The 17281-nt window shown below is 45.3% G+C and overlaps 1 protein-coding gene across 2 annotated transcripts in view; it reads left to right on the top strand.

Moving 5' to 3' along the window:
* The window catches only part of PDLIM3 (PDZ and LIM domain 3), a 72954-nt gene that overhangs the window by 27769 nt on the left and 27904 nt on the right, over positions 1-17281 (top strand). For both annotated transcript variants that reach the window (XM_077477319.1, XM_077477320.1), the window contains exon 2: positions 12953-13104. In XM_077477319.1, the coding sequence (XP_077333445.1) occupies positions 12953-13104 (152 nt within the window). The remainder of the gene's footprint in view (positions 1-12952; positions 13105-17281) is intronic.

Below are 17281 nucleotides of genomic sequence, written 5' to 3'. Positions count from 1 at the left end.
CGCCCTTTCTATGTGTCTTGTTTACCATTATTACTGAAAGTGAAAGTAAATGAAAATCCCAAATTTTGGGTTTGTCTCTAGAAATATAATAGAGGGGAAATCTTCCAATGGAGACCCTAGCTCTGGTAAGCTGGGGGTCCCCAAGGGATTCCCTTAATTTGCAGGGATTTCCTTTCAATTCCTCTGTTGGCTATGGGACAGGAACTGAAAGGAAATCTCCCAAATGGGACACAGATGGCAAAAAAATAAACTGAGAGGGGCTTGTGACCCTTACTTACTCTATCCAAAGTGAAAAAAAAAAAGTTTTAGCTATAGCTATAATTTAAAGCTGAATTTTTAAATGCAAGCAATGTAGTTACCTAAATTTGAATTGTTATCGACTACTTGCCGTTAGAGATTGTAACCTGATCATCTTGTACAGAGAAAGACTGTTCCATCATAAAGTTCTTTAGTGGAATTGAGTAAATGGTACTGCTTTGAAGGTGGATAACATCAGCCCCAGAAATTGCATGGAGCTCTGTATGGAAGACCAACAAAGAAGTTGTCAAACCTGATTCTGAACTTTAGTCCACTTCTCCTGGCAGAAGAAAACCAAAGTCTGAATGGTATCCAGGAGATTTCTTCATTTGCAGGATCTATCCAAAGGTCTCCAGCATATGCAGTGTAAATGACATACTGGAGTACAAGGTCAGAAGATTGCTCTCAAGGCAGCAGATGTTCAAGGATCCGATACCTGGAATACCTCTGGGACAAAGAAGTTCTAGAACTGGTCCAATAACCTCTGTGAATGTTTTCAGAACCAAGACAACGTCAAAAAGAAAAGTAACAAACTGATAGTGGGTGATTTCCAAAGCGTCCAGATGTATAAATATACATTTATACATCACTCAATAGCTCCGGGCAGGTCTTTCCAAAGAAGAGAGACAATAACTGAATATATTCCATCTGAAATATTATAGACTGTACGAAGGCATAGGGTGTCCTAATTGGCTTGAAAGACTCATGAGCCTCAGAACTGTTAACCCCAAAGCTTTTAGTTAGCAGAAGTGGAAAACAGAACCCCCTTGGAGCATCAATCCCTAAATGACTGAAAGAAAGTCTGTCTCATGTTGCTGAAATGTGCAAAGCAGAAAATTGAGATGAAGGGGTAAAACCATTTTGTAACTTTTGATATCATCTGCCGCATCCATGCATTAGCTATGTAAGTTTCCCAAATCATTGTGAGAACCATGAGGCTTACCCCCATCTATGATGAAAAAGGTGGGTTTGCAGATCTTTATGTTTTGGATGTACATTATAGGAAAAGGATTTACCCACTCTTGGAATACTCATGACCAGCTGAGCTTGAATTGTATCAGAGGGAATAAAGAGATATGCTGAGTGACTTAGTCCAGTGGCCATCAACCCTGTCCTCAGGGCCCACTACCAGGCCAGGTTTGCAAGATAACTGAAATACATCACAGGTGATATCATTTGCTGCTCAGTGATTGCAGTATTCTAGTCTACATCTCCCCAAGGTAATACATAAAACCTGGCCTGTTAGTGGTTAGGGTTGATGGCCACTGACTGTCACTTTAGACTTTAGAACGCAGTAATCCCAGAACAATGTCTGCTGTGGTCTGCCATGCCACAATGCTGGCTCACTGAGGAGTAGAACCACTGTAGCACTGGCTGCTGTGCATTGGGCATTAAGCTCTTAAATGTATTGGCCTTTAATGCACTTTCATACATTGGCCAGGAGGATGTCCTGCCTACAGAATTCACTGGCCAGAGCAGGCACTGGCTGAAAAATGTACCTGTCACAGACACTGACAGAGGAGGAAAGTTGATGAAAATTAAATGTGGTTGTTGACCTGTAATGAAAGACTTCTGAAAGCAAAAAAGTCTGTTGCGCAAACGCTCCCATGTGCTGCCTCCATTGTATAATCACAAGTGTACACACATTCCTTGTGTAGCCTGAGTAGGAATAGAGAGAGGGGCTCCGCAACATGTCCAGCAAACAAACTACATAAAATAAAAGCAAGCCTATAAGTAAAAAGGAGAATATTAAAGGATAAGTTCACCTCTAAAGGAAAAAATAATGAATACACATATTTTTTTGTGAAAAAGTGCATTTATTATTTTTGCCTACAGGAGCCCACAAAGCATTGCACCTGCAATCAGTGGATCGCAAGTGCAATGTTACTCTCCTGCACACTCTCCCCAAAGCTTTTTGTTTGTACCTCCATTTGGGCTTTCTGTTCAGCTATGACAATTTAAATGTGAAAGCAGAAGTGAAGAACCCCCACCCACTGTCATGGGGAAGGGAGGGGTGCCTGCTGGAACATGTCATATGTTACACCCTAAATACAGGTGTAACATGTAACATTCTGAACTGAAAAAGGCAGTTCAAGTGAGATCCATTGTTTTATGTCTTTGTGTCTATGCCAGTGTAGCAACCTAACCATATGGCAGGCCATATGGTACTTAAAGAGGTCTGCTAGTGCTATGCCCCTTGAGGGTTTGAACGATAGAGAAATAAAGTTTCAACATAAAAGTACAATCAAATTCTAAAAATAAAATGCCAGACATTCAGACCATGTAAGCATTTGTTTAATTTGACAGAGTTGTTTTGCAGTGTATCATGCAAATTTACTGGAATTTGGTCGGAGTATGTCAGATGTTGCTTTAATTGCTGCTTTTGTGTTTTAAAGTGGTTAAAGCGGGAGTCCGCCGGGAGTGCGCGTTTTTTTTTTTTTTAAAAGCCAGCAGCTACAAATACTGCAGCTGCTGACTTTTAAAATAGTGACACTTACCTGTCCAGCGCGCCCGCGATGTCGGCACCCGAAGCCGATCTCTCGATCGTCTCTCGGGTGCTGCCGCCGCCATCTTGGGTATGGGAATCAGGAAGTGGAGCCTTTCGGCTTCATTTCCCGGTTCCCTACTGCGCATGCGCGAGTCGCGCTGCGCAATGAGGATGGACCCGCTGCCTCTGGGATCTGTGTGTTTCCCAGCAGGCAGCGGGGGACTTTCGGAAACTGGCGTAACGCCCCTTTCCGCAGAGAGCTATCCAGGAAGTGGGTGCAGATACCTGTACTGTACAGGTACCTGCACCCCCCTCCCCCCTGAAAGGTGCCAATTGTGGTGCCGGAGGGGGGGGAGGATTCCAATGAGCGGAAGGTCCACTTTAGGGTGGACCTCCGCTTTAAGTCACATTCCTCCATTACTTGTATCCTCTCTGTTTTATGAAGATCTAAAGTTCTGTGTGTGTTGTGTGTGTGTCTTTTTAAAAAAAAATTAATTATAATCTTAAATAAATTTTCTCTCACTGCCGCTCTGCAGTGACATGATCCCCTCCGCTCTCCAGCCCCAATCTAAGGAGAGCAGTGGGAGGAGCTGAGATTCCCCTCTGACGTCAGCCAGCCAGCAGAGGGAGGCCACGTGACCCACAGAGTAGTGCTGTGAAAGGAGGTATTTAGGATTATAATTTGTTTTAATTGGACACAAGTATTTTAGATCTTCATAAAACAGAGAGGATACAAGTAATGGGGGTATATATTGCAGCGGAAATAGCAGCAGAAGAAGAGGAGAGGGGCAAGGCACAGATCGGCGCTCACACACAGACTAAGCTGACAGGCAGGGATGGAGGAGGAGAGTAAACTGACCATGGTACCGTGGATCAGCAGCCATAATTACTGTGGTCAGTTGACATAGGGGACACAGGAACAGGCAGGATTAATCACTTATTTTAGAATGATTTTTTTTTATTTTTTTTTAGGGATACAACCGCTTTAAGTTTTATGGTGGAGCTACAGAAAAGAAGGTTCTCTATATTTGGCGATTTGCACTGGAAATTTTATTAAGTTAATTTTCTACAGGGTGCTACAGATATATATTTATTCTACACCTGCATCAATGCTCTTCTTAACCAGTTGCCACTTGCCCACTATCAAATGATGGCAGGGCAGCTCTCATTCTGGGACGCCGTCATACGACGACGTCCCAGAACAGCTGCTCTTGCATGCCTACGCCAGGACACACCGCGACCCCGATCTCTGTAAAGAGTCACATCCGCGGCTTTTTAACCATGTAATCGGCTGTGTCCAATCACATAAACACAGAGATGCCAGTAATCGGCACCTCACACTGACAGAATGTGTGGCGAGGACAGCCAATCAGGGGCATCTACACATGTAATCAGGGGGACAGCTACACATGTAATCAGGGCACTGATCTTCAGTGCCCTGATTACAATATAGCACCAATAGTGTCACCAATCAGTGCCCCCATGTGCCAGCAATCAGTGCCCATTAGCAATGCCAGTCAGTGCTGGCTATCAGTGCCACCTATCAGTACTGCCCATCAATGCCCATCAGTGTCGCCTATCAGTGCTCATAAGTGCCCATAAGTGCAGCATAAAATTATTTAGTAAAAAATAAAAAACACAGCAGATTAACAGATTAAAATTTACAGATTAACCACTTGACCACTGGGCACTTAAACACCCTTAACCGGTTCCCGACCAGCGCACGACGATGTACGTCGACAGAATGGCACGGGCAGGCATATTGGCGTACATGTACGTCCAATCTTCAATGCCGCCCTGCCATCGGGAGCGCGCCGGCGGCGGCGCGCTCCCGCGCTGGTTGGGACCCCCGTGAGTCCGGTCGCGGGACCCGCGGACTCGATCGCCGCGGGCATCCCCGCGATCGTCTCACGGGACGGCTGAATGGAGGAAATGCAGTGTAAACAGCATTTCTCCATTCTGCCTAGCAACTAGTGACGCTGATCTCTGCTCCATGTGATTGGAGCAGAGATCAGTGTTCACTAAATGAAAGCCCAACCCCCCACAGTTAGTAACACACCCCTAGGAACATTTAACCCCTACACTGCCACCCACTGGTTAACCCCTTCACTGCCAGTGTCATTTCCACAGGAATCACTGCATTTATATAGCAGTGATTACTGTATAAATGACAATGGTCCCAAAAATGTGTCAAAAATGTCCGACCGGTCCCCCACAATGTCGCAGTCACAATAAAAATCGCTGATCGCCGCCATTACTAGTAAAAACAAAAATAATAAAAAATTATTAATAAAAATGCTATAAAACTATCCCTATTTTGTAAACGCTATAACTTTTGCGCAAACCAATCAATAATCGCTTATTGCGATTTTTTTTTACCAAAAATATGTAGAAGAATACGTATCGGCCTAAACTGAGGGAAAAAAATGTTTTTTTATATATTTTTGGGGGATATTTATTATAACAAAAAGTAAAAAATAATGTGTTTTTTTCAAAATTGTCCCTCCATTTTTGTTTATAGCGCAAAAAATAAAAACCGCAGGGGTGATCAAATAAGACCAAAAGAAAGCTCTGTTTGTGGGAAAAAAAGGACGTCAATTTTGTTTGGGAGCCACGTCGCACGACCGCGCAATTGTCAGTTAAAGCGACGCAGTGCCGAATCGCAAAAAGTGGTCTGGTCTTTGACCAGAAAAATGGTCCGGTCTGTAAGTGGTTTAGGGCTGCAACTAATGATTATTTTCATAATCGATTAATCGGCCGATTATTTTTTCGATTAATCGGATAAAAAAAAGGGGGGGGGGAGAAATATATATATACGCACACGCACACACACACACACACACACACACACACACACACACACACACACACACACACACACACACACACACGCCCCCCCCTCAGTATAGATGACACATTCCTCCCCTCTCACCTGGTGTCACTGCCCCACCTCCTCTCAGTGCTCCCCTCCCCCCCTCTGGTGTCTTGGGTTTTCTCACCCCTTCATGGTGACAGCGGCTCCTCCTCGGTGTGCCGGGGTGGTGTGGGGCGGAGTCTCAGTCCGGACCCGCCACACGTGACTCGGCCGACTCCTCCAAATGGAGTGAAGGGCACCCCGAAGCCGGGAGATGGATGCACGCATGTGCAGAGCCCAACCTCCAATCACGGCAGCGCTGGAAAGCGGGGATGTGCGGGGACAGAAGAAGACGGGGGATGTGCGGGGACAGAAGAAGAGGACGGGGGATGTGCGGGGACAGAGGAAGAGGACGGTGGATGTGCGGGGACAGAAGAAGAGGACGGGGGATGTGCGGGGACAGAAGAAGAGGACGGGGGATGTGTGGGGACAGAGGAAGAGGACGGGGGATGTGCGGGGACAGAGGAAGAGGACGGGGGATGTGCGGGGACAGAGGAAGAGGACGGGGGATGTGCGGGGACAGAGGAAGAGGACGGGGGATGTGCGGGGACAGAGGAAGAGGACGGGGGATGTGCGGGGACAGAGGAAGAGGACGGGGGATGTGCGGGGACAGAAGAAGAGGACGGGGGATGTGCGGGGACAGAGGAAGAGGATGGGGGATGTGCGGAGACAGAAGAAGAGGACGGGGGATGTGCGGAGACAGAAGAAGAGGACGGGGGATGTGCGGAGACAGAAGAAGAGGACGGGGGATGTGCGGGGACAGAAGAAGAGGACGGGGGATGTGTGGGGACAGAAGAAGAGGACGGGGGATCTGTGGGGACAGAAGAAGAGGACGGGGGATGTGCGGGGACAGAAGAAGAGGACGGGGATGTGCGGGGACAGAAGAAGGAGACCGCACGGGGACAGAAGAAGTCAGGACTTTTTAGGAAAGTTGGAGGGAAGATGTGAAGTCTCTGAGGACTGAACTTCATTCAATCTGCTACTTGACAAGGCAGGCTGTATGGAAAGGGTTAATGTTAGAGTAATCCCCCTCCCCCCATACACAGACCCCAGCAATGTGAGGACTGAGGAACTCATCCTGCACCGTACAATAACACTGACAGACAGCAGGGAGAACCAACCGGTAGTCCCGCCACAGGGATGTGCGGGGACAGAAGAAGAGGACGGGGGATGTGTGGGGACAGAAGAAGAGGACGGGGGATGTGCGGGGACAGAAGAAGAGGACGGGGGATGTGCGGGGACAGAAGAAGAGGACGGGGGATGTGCGGGGACAGAAGAAGAGGACGGGGGATGTGCGGGGACAGAAGAAGAGGACGGGGGATGTGCGGGGACAGAAGAAGAGGACGGGGGATGTGCGGGGACAGAAGAAGAGGACGGGGGATGTGCGGGGACAGAAGAAGAGGACGGGGATGTGCGGGGACAGAAGAAGAGGACGGGGATGTGCGGGGACAGAAGAAGAGGACGGGGGATGTGCGGGAACAGAAGAAGAGGACGGGGGATGTGTGGGGACAGAAGAAGAGGACGGGGGATGTGCGGGGACAGAAGAAGAGGACGGGGGATGTGCGGGGACAGAAGAACTCCGTGACTCCTCCAGAATTCATTCACTTGGGCTGACAGGCTGAACGCCGCGCTGGGGGTGACGTCAGCGCGCAGCTCGCCGCCGCCGGGTGTACCAAGATGGCCGCCAGCTCCGAAGCTAGGCCGAAGCCGCGGTCTTTCCTAAGGCCACAGCCCGCTCCGCGGATCACATGGTGCGGACCAACTAATCGATAATGAAAATCGTTGACAACGATTTTCATTATCGATTATTATCGATTAATCGTTTCAGCCCTAAAGTGGTTAATAACCAGACCAATTTTCAGCTTTCGGTGCTCTCACATTTTGAATGACAATTACTCAGTCATGCAACACTGGACCTATATGAAATTTTTGTCCTTTTTTTTCCACACAAATGGAGCTTTCTTTTGGTGGTATTTAATCACCGCTCGCTTTTTTATTTTTTGCGCTATAAAAGAAAAAATACAGAAAATTATGTAAAAAAATGAATTTTTCTTTGTTTCTGTTATAAAATTTAGCAGATTAGTAATTTTTTCTTCATAAATTTTGGCCAAAATTTATACTACTACATATCTTTGGTAAAAAAAAGTACAAATTGGTGGATATTATTTGCTCTTTGTGAAAGTTATATAGTCCACAAGCTATGGTGCCAATATCTGAAAATTGATCACACCTGAAGCACTGACGGCCTATTTCAATTCTTGAGACCCTAACATGCCATAAAATTACAAATACCCCCCAAATGACCCCTTTTTGGAAAGAAGACATTCCAAGGTATTTAGTAAGAGGCATGATGAGTTTTTTGAAGTTGTAATTTTTTCCCACAATTCTTTGCAAAATCAAGATTTTTTTTACTTTTTTTTTTTTCACAAAATTGTCATATTATCAGTTTATTTCTCACACACAGCATATGCATACCACAAATTACACCCCAAAACACATTCTGCTATTACTCCCGAGTACGGCGATACCACATGTGTGAGACTTTTACACAGTGTGGCCACATACAGAGGCCTAACATGCAGGGAGCGCCATCAGGCGTTCTGGAGCACCCAGGACAATTCTGACATTTCTCTCCTACATGTAAAAATCATAATTTATTTGCTAGAAAATTACATAGAATCCCAAAACATTATATATGTTTTTTTAGCAAACACCCTGGAGAATACAATGGTGGTCGTTGCAACTTTTTATCTCGCACGGTATTTGCGTAGCAATTTTTCGAATGCTTTTTTTTGGAAAAAAAAGTTTTGTGCTTAAAAAAACAAAACAAAAAAAAACAGTGAAGTTAGCCCAATTTTTGCATAATGTGAAAGATGAAGTTACGCTGAGTAAATAGATACCTTACATGTCACTCTTCAAAATTGCACACGCTCGTGGAATGGCGCCAAACGTCGCTACTTAAAAATCCCCATAGGCGACGATTTAATTTTTTTTTACTGGTTATATGTTTTGAGTTACAGAGGAGGTCTAGGGCTAGAATTATTGCTCTCGCTCTAACGTTCGCAGCGATACCTCACATGTGTGGTTTGGACACCGTTTTCATATGTGGGCGGGACTTACGTATACATTCGCTTCTGCATGCGAGCACATGGCGACAGGGGCGCTTTAAAAAAAAAAATGTTATTGTTAATTTTACTTTATTTATTTTAGTTTGACTTTTTTTTCCCCAAAAATAAATTTTTTGATCACTTTTATTCCTATTACAAGGAATGTAAACATCCCTTGTAATAGGAATATGGCATGACAGGTCCTCTTTACAGTGAGATATGGGGTCAATAAGACCCCGCATCTCACCTCTAAGCTGGGAAGCCTGAAAAAAATAAAAAAAAATAAAATAAAGATTCTGGCTTTGATCGTATTGGCGAGTCGGTAGAAGCACCGGAGGGTGGCGGGAGGGGGGGGATGTCTATGGCTGGGTATTGCAGGGTATCACCGACTATGGCTGGGTATCTCAGAGTATGGTGTTGCAGAGTATTGCGTTGCAGAGCATTGCAGGATATTGGCGGGTGTTGCAGAGCATTTCAGAGTGTTGCAGGGTATTGGCGGGTGTTGCAGAGCATTGCAGAGTGTTGCAGGGTATTGGCGGGTGTTGCAGAGCATTGCAGAGTGTTGCAGGGTATTGGCGGGTGTTGCAGAGTGTTGCAGGGTATTGGCGGGTGTTGCAGAGTGTTGCAGGGTATTGGCGAGTGTTGCAGAGCATTGCAGAGTGTTGCAGGGTATTGGCGGGTGTTGCAGAGTGTTGCAGGGTATTGGCAGGTGCTGCAGAGCTTGGCAGAGTGTTGCAGGGTATTGCAGAGTATTGCACAGTAATGCAGAGTATTGCACAGTAATGCAGAGTAATGCAGAGTATTGCAGAGTATTGGCAGGGAATTGAGGGGTTAAATTTCGGTGAGCAGTGATGTGGGCACTGCAGATGCAGCCCACATCGCTGCTGACACCGATCTCTTACCCCTCCGCTGTTCTGATCGGTACAGAGAGGGGGAGGGAGGAACCGGCGTCATAACATGACGCCGGTTTGTTTACAAGTGATCACTCCGTCATTTGACGGAACGATCACGTGGTAAACGACCGCGAGGACCCGGCGGATCACGGATGCTCTCGAGTGCGCGCCCCAGGGGGCGCACGAGAGCGGAATTCTGGGAGGACGTCATATGACGGCCTCCCAGAGTTAAACAACCGCCCTGTAGCCGTCATTCGGCTATGGGCCGGTTGTTAAGTGGTTAAATACCACCAAAAGAAAGCTCTATTTTATGTGAAGAAAATGATAAAAATGTCATCTGGGTACAGTGTAGCTCGACCACGCAATTGTCATTCAAAGTGTGACAGCGCGGAAGCTGAAAAATGGCCTGGGCAGGAAGGGGGTTAAGTGCCCTGTAGGCAAGTGGTTAATCTTATGCACTTTTCTCGTTATACCTCAATTTCCTTACATATATTCATTTCCAAAAGACAAACGTGTTTACAGGGTTGACATATGCTCTGCACTCAGACTTTTCTCTACTTCTTTGCCATATGTAACAGTTCATACCAAAGTTATACATATGGAAAGTTATTTTTCTAGCTTTATGGACTGTCCACAATTAAGTGCATGTAAGCCAGGCCACAGCTGGTCAGTACAACTTGCTGAACTTGAATGTCACAGCAATCACTTGTTCTTGCTGACTTTATACATAGGAGTGTTTAAAAGCACTGTTCAGCTTTCTATACCTTCTTTACCCAATCAGTTCTAACATCTGCTATTACTGTCCCATCTTCCACAATAAAACCTGACACTTTAATACTGCACTTCAATAAATAACAAATATACCTAACCTTAGAACCATGTGCACAAACTGCAAAAAAATGACAATACCCAAAATTATGAATAGAGGACACATTCAAAAGTTCATCAGATTAACTAATGGCAGTGGCGTCGCTAGGGGGTGGCTTCTGGGGCTATAGCCCAGTCTCTGCAGGGGTCCCCAACCACCGGGCCACATGACAGAGCTGGGGGCAGCACAGGAGAGTGAAGAGCAGAGAGCGGGCGGCAGCATGAGAGAGCCAGCCAGCGGGACACATTGGAGAACCGGAGAGGGAGCAGCAGCATGAGAGAGCCAGCCAGCGGGACACATTGGAGAACCGGAGAGGGAGCAGCAGCATGAGAGAGCCAGCCAGCGGGACACATTGGAGAACCAGAGAGGGAGCAGCAGCATGAGAGAGCCAGCCGGCGGGACACACAGGAGAACCAAAGAGTGGGCGGCAGCATGAGAGAGCCAGTGGATGGGACACAGACACAAAGAGCGGAGAGCGGGCAGCAGCATGAGAGAGCCAGCCAGCGGGACACATTGGAGAACCGGAGAGCGGATGGCAGCATAAGAGAGCCAGCTGGCAGGACACAGACACGGGAGAACCAGAGATCAGGCGGGCGAGAGAGCAGAACGATTATATCATCTCTCTGTTGCCTGCCCTCCCTCTGGGGACCCAGATGTAAGGGGGGCTCTCTGGGGACCATGGTGAAAGTAGGGGCTTTCTGGGGACTCTGATCTGATGCAAGTAGGGGCTCTCTGGGGACCCTGATGCAAGTATACAAAGCTGGAAATCTTTGGCAAGTATATAGTGGGGGATTCTACCAATGTAATGGTGAATTTTCAATGACCATCAGTGTAAGGGGGAATTTTCACTGACCAACATGCAACAAGGCATTTTACGCCACCCATCAATAGAAAAAAGGGATTTATACACTGACTCCAATGTAATAAGAGCATTTACACCAACGATCAGTGTAAGGGGGAATATACAATGACCTCCATGTACGGGGGAATTTACACTGACAACCATTGTGGAGGAGATTTGTACTGACTATCAATGTAAGGTGACACTTCTACACTGACCACCAATGTTAGGGGGGATTTACACTGACCACCAATGTAAAGGAGGGTTTACACTAACCAGCAGTGTAAGGGCAATTCTGCACTTACCTTCAATGTAAAGGGAAATGTACACTGATCACCAATGTTATTAAGAATTTACACTGACAACCAATGTAATGGAGGATTTTACATCAACAGCCAATAAAGGGGGATTTCTACACTGGCCACAAATGTAAGGGGGATTTACACTCCCCACCAATTTAAAGCGGGCGTCTACATGGACCACCAATGTAAGGGAAGATTCGAAACTGAACACAAATGCAAGTTTGGATTTTTTTAATGATTACCAATATAAAGGAGAGTTTCTACACTGGCCACCAATGTAATGGGGATTTACACCAACCACTAATGTGATAGGGCATTCACAATAACCACCAATCTAAAGAGGGATTTACATTGACCACCAAAGTAAGATGCACCTTCACACTGGCCACTAGTGTTTATGAAAGGATTGTACACCAAGCCCCAATGTAATGAGAAGATTTACACTGACCACCAATGTAACTGAGACATTTAGCCTGCGTTCACATTTGTGTGTGTTGGGAATATATGCAAAATCGCTTTCTTGACATCACAGAAATATGCTGCCCTTTAGCAGATACACAGAAGTGCCATTAATTGTTAATTACACCCTCATGCATCAGCTGAGATGTGCGTATTCACATGCACCAAAGTTCAGGGTGCTGTGGCACCATGTTCTTTTGAAGAAGGGTTCCACCTCCAATTTGCTTACCTTTACAGAACAGGCTGATGTTAGGCTTAATGACTATAGCTGTAGGCAGGACTTTCAAGCATGCCCTCCCCAGTGAGCAGCATTTAGTAGAAGTGATGGTAGATATGACCTCGGGGATATGATATACATATGAATGCCGCATCTATTTACATATCAATACAGCAGTCTGCAACTATTTACATATTAATGCCGCCACAATTTACATATCAATGCAGGTTATTTACATGTAAACACAGGGTTTGCAGGTGAGTCATCTGTACATGGCAATAGGGCAGAGCTGGGCAGCAGCAACAGAACTTTACACTGAGATACTGGGACACAGCACGGGACTAAAACTTCAAGGGATATGGGATTTTAAACTGGGATAGTTAGCAAGTATGAAGCAGCTGCTTTGGGCCCCACAACAAGACAGGATAAGCAAATATCTGAATGTTCATTGGCAAGAACATGTCAATGGTTTTAAAAAAAACATTACTTTAGGAAACATTTAGGTTCTGTGATAATGCTGTGACAGTTCATACAACATAATGATAAAACTGTTGTTGTTTTTTCAGACCACGCCAGGAAGTAAATCTTCTCTTGCTAATTTATGTCCTGGAGATGTCATACTTGCAATTGATGGATACAGTACAGAGAATATGACACATGCAGAGGCCCAGGACAGAATTAAAGCTGCAACAGACCAACTCTGTCTGAAGATTGACAGGTAATAATTATCCATTACTGATGTCCTTTTAGACAGTGCAGCTAGAGTCTCCAGCACTCATCACATGGTAAAGTTTACTTTACAGGAGAGCTCCAGATTTAGTTTCCAAAGATCAGCAATGATTTAGGTATCGCGGAGCAGTGTCAGACATACAACAAATTGTGGTCATTTTTCTAATTATAGACATTCAACCTCTTCTCTAAATTATCATTGACAAAAACAGAGTGCACTGGGTAGTGCAGGTAAGACCACTTTAGTAATAATAAAACAAAAAAAATAAAATTGCACATAAAAGTGACATGATCAGTGCATGCTACCAGAAACAGCTCATCCAGAGGAATACCACGTCCCACCAACAGATGTGAATGTACTCTCACTGAGATGTTGGCAGGAGAGAAAGCAATCTAGATGGATAATCTGATGCGGTTGCTGGAGAAACACTAAGGAGATCAATTACTGAAATGTTCCAAGATGGAGCCAAACAGGGGACTCAATCTATATATGAGGTGATACAGTATCTCCATTAAATTAACATGTTTCAGGGTCCATGTACCTTCATCAAAGTGGAAGGAGAGAGCTAATATGAGCAACTGGAAGTGCTGTGCAATGTCCAAAGCCCGGGTAGGGGGACGCTTTAAACCAAAGCAGAAGGACTGAGTGGGCTAGTTAACCACTTCAATACCAGGCACTTAAACAACTTCCTGCCCAGACCAATTTTGAGCTTTCAGCGCTGTCGCACTCTGAATGACAATTGTGCGGTCATGCTACACTGTACCCAAATGAAATTTTTATAATTTTTTTCCCCACAAATAGATGGTTTGGTTTTTATTTTTTGCTAAACAAATAAAAAAAGACCAAACATTTTGAAAAAAAAAAAATGTTTCAGTTTCAAAACTTTGTAAATAAGTAGAAAAATTTGGTCCAAATCACTTACTGACACCCGAAAAAGTTAGGCACCTCATCCCCTGCTATATATGAATTTAGCATAACCAGGGAAGGAAGAAAAGGGGGGGGGGGAGAGAAAAGGGGGATTTTTCAGCAGTGCTAGATATAATACGGCTTAGGCCGCGTACACACGGGCGGATTGTCTGCCCAACTTAGTCCGCTGAAACGTGTTTCAGCGGACAATCCGCTCGTGTGTGGGCTTCAGCAGACTTTTTCAGCGGACAGTCTGACGGACTTAGTCTTTCGGAATTTCCGTAATTTTGTCCGTCCAAACTTGGTTTCAGCGGACAGTCCGCTCGTGAGTAGGCAAGTTGGACGGACTAAGTATGGCGCATGCTCAGAAAGGATTTACACGCCGAAGGTTGCATTGCAGTGTATTGGACGTCGAATTTCTAGTCCCGTCGTACGTACTGTACACGTCATCGCGCAAGCTTTCAGCGGACTGTCTGTTCATCGTGTGTGGTCAAGTCCGTTCATTCAAAAGTAGGACGGACTGTCTGTCGGATTGTCTGACGAACTTAGTTGGGCAGACAATCCGCCCGTGTGTACGCGGCCTTAGACAGAAAATACTAAAAATTCATAATAATTTATTGATGTACATTAAAAAACACTGTAACATCGCATATAATACACAGGAATATAGAAAACAGTATACGCATTGCTAGTCGTCAAGAGGAATCCCAGAGATAACAGATGACAAAAAGCAAATTAACATATGATGAAAGAATACATATAATGACCCCACTTTCATCATATGTTAATTTGCTTTTTGTAATACACTTTGTATGTTGTATACTAATTAATTCTTTATTAAATTTATTGTTAGTCGCACATTTCCCCTGAGGAAGCTCATTGCGAAACATGTTGGGAACAAGTGCTGTCAGCCTGTCATCTGTTATCTCTGGGATTCCTCTTGACGACTAGCAATGCGTATACTGTTTTCTATATTCCTGTGTATTATATGCGATGTTACAGTGTTTTTTAATGTACATCAATAAATTATTATGAATTTTTTGTATTTTCTGTCTAAGCTGTATTATATCTAGCACCGCTGAAAAATCCCCCTTTTCTCTCTCCCTCCCTTTCTCCCTTCCCTGGTTATGCTAAATTTGTAAATAAGTAACTTGGGCACTGATAAGGCAGCACTGATGGGCATCGATGAGGTGCACCAATGAAGTGGCACTGATGAGGTGGCATTGATGGGCCCTGATATGTGGCACTAATAGGTGGCACTGATGGGCACTGATAGGTGTCACAAATTGGCACTATATCTGGCACGGATTGGCATGGGTGGGCATGGATAGGCGGCACAGATGGGCATGGATAGGCAGCACGGATGAGCATGGATGGGCACCGATAGGCGGCACGGATGGGCACTGATAGGCGGCATTGTATTGTATTATATTGTACTGATGTGTGCCAATCAGTGCCAAACAATAATGCATGCCAATTAGTGATGCCCATGTGGGCACTGATTGGCACCAATTGTGGGCACTGACTGGCATGCCTGGTGGTCTAGGGTGGCATACCTGATGCTGGGCATCCCTGGTGGTCTGGTGGCGTCCCTGTTGGTCCAGTGTGGGCATCCTCGGAGGGGCTGCACTGATACTCGATCAGCACAGGCCCCCCCTGTCAGAGGAGCAGCTGATCGACTTTCCTCTACTTGCGTCTGACACACGCGAGTGAGGAAAAGCCGATTACCGGCTCTTCCTATTTACACCGTGATCAGCCGTGATTGAACATGGCTGATCACATAGTAAAGAGTCTGCGTCAGAGACTCCTTACCGAGATCATAGTTGCGGGGTGTCAGACTGACACATCGCAACAACGATCGCCGCGATTCACGCCCTCGGGGGCTTAATATCCTGATCACGTCATATGACGTCCGGTCAGGATATTAAAACCACTTTGCCACCGTCATTTTGCTATATGGCAGGCGGCAAGTAGTTAAGCTGTAACAACTGCAGAGCCAGATGCAAAAACAAAGTTAGTTTAATGGAGGTATGGTCTCACCTCAAATACTGACTCGGTCTGTTTCGATCCATCCTGAGACTATACTGCTTTTATGGTTTCTTCAGCATCCACCTCAGATTAACCATCCTGATTGCTTCCTCTCCTATTGCAGATTCCTCATTGAGCTGCTTTTGCATCCAATGGCAGCAAGTGCAGTTGCTTCAGGGCTTAATAAATGAAGTGAAGCTTCACTTTGCAAAGAATACCCAATCACATAGTTACATAGAAGGTGAGGTTGAAAAAAGACATCAAGTGTGGGTGATTATATGTCAGTATTACATTATATATCCCTGTATGTTGCGGTCATTCAGGTGCTTATCTAATAGTTTTTTGAAACTATCAATGCCCCCCCGCTGAGACCACCGCCTGTGAAAGGGAATTCCACATCCTTGCCGCTCTTCCAGTAAAGAACCCTCTACGCAGTTTAAGGTTAAACCTCTTTTCTTCTAATTTTAATGAGTGGTCACGAGTCTTGTTAAACTCCCTTCCAGAAAAAAGATTTATCCCTATTGTGGGGTCACCAGTATGGTATTTGTAAATTTAAATCATATCCCCTCTCAAGCATCTCTTCTCCAGAGAGAATAAGTTCAGTGCTCGCAATCTTTCTTCATAACTAATGTCCTCCAGACCCTTTATTAGCTTTGTTGCCCTTCTTTGTACTCGCTAAATTTCCAGTACATCCTTCCTGAGGACTGGTGCCCAGAACTGGACAGCATACTCCAGGTGCGGCCGGACCAGAGTCTTGTAGAGCGGGAGAATTATCGTTTTATCCCTGGAGTTAATCCCTTTTTTAATGCATGCCAATATTCTGTTTGCTTTGTTAGCAGCAGCTTGGCATTGCATGCCATTGCTGAGCCTATCATCTACTAGGACCCTCAGGTCCTTATTTCCCCAGAGGTTCTCTTCCTAGTGTATAGATTGCATTCATATTTTTGCCACCCAAATGCATTATTTTAAATTTTTCTACATTGAACCTCATTTTCCATGTAGTTGCCCACCCCATTAATTTGACCATTCCGAGTACTCCCCATTTATCACCACCCTTTTGAACTTGCCCTTATAGCCAGTTTTCAATCCATGTACTCACCCTATGGTCCATGCCAACGCACCTTATTTTGTACAGTAAACGTTTATGGGGAACGGTGTCAAATGCTTTTGCAAAAGCCAGATACACCACGTCCACTGGCCTTTCTTTATCTAGATGGTAACTCACCTCCTC

Source organism: Lithobates pipiens, unplaced genomic scaffold (genome assembly GCF_037356315.1).
Source record: "Lithobates pipiens isolate NorthernLeopardFrog02 unplaced genomic scaffold, aLitPip1_a1.2 Scaffold_13, whole genome shotgun sequence".
NCBI classification, from domain to species: domain Eukaryota; kingdom Metazoa; phylum Chordata; class Amphibia; order Anura; family Ranidae; genus Lithobates; species Lithobates pipiens.
Note: the sequence above shows the minus strand (reverse complement) of the source record. Positions and strands in the feature narration are given on the sequence as shown.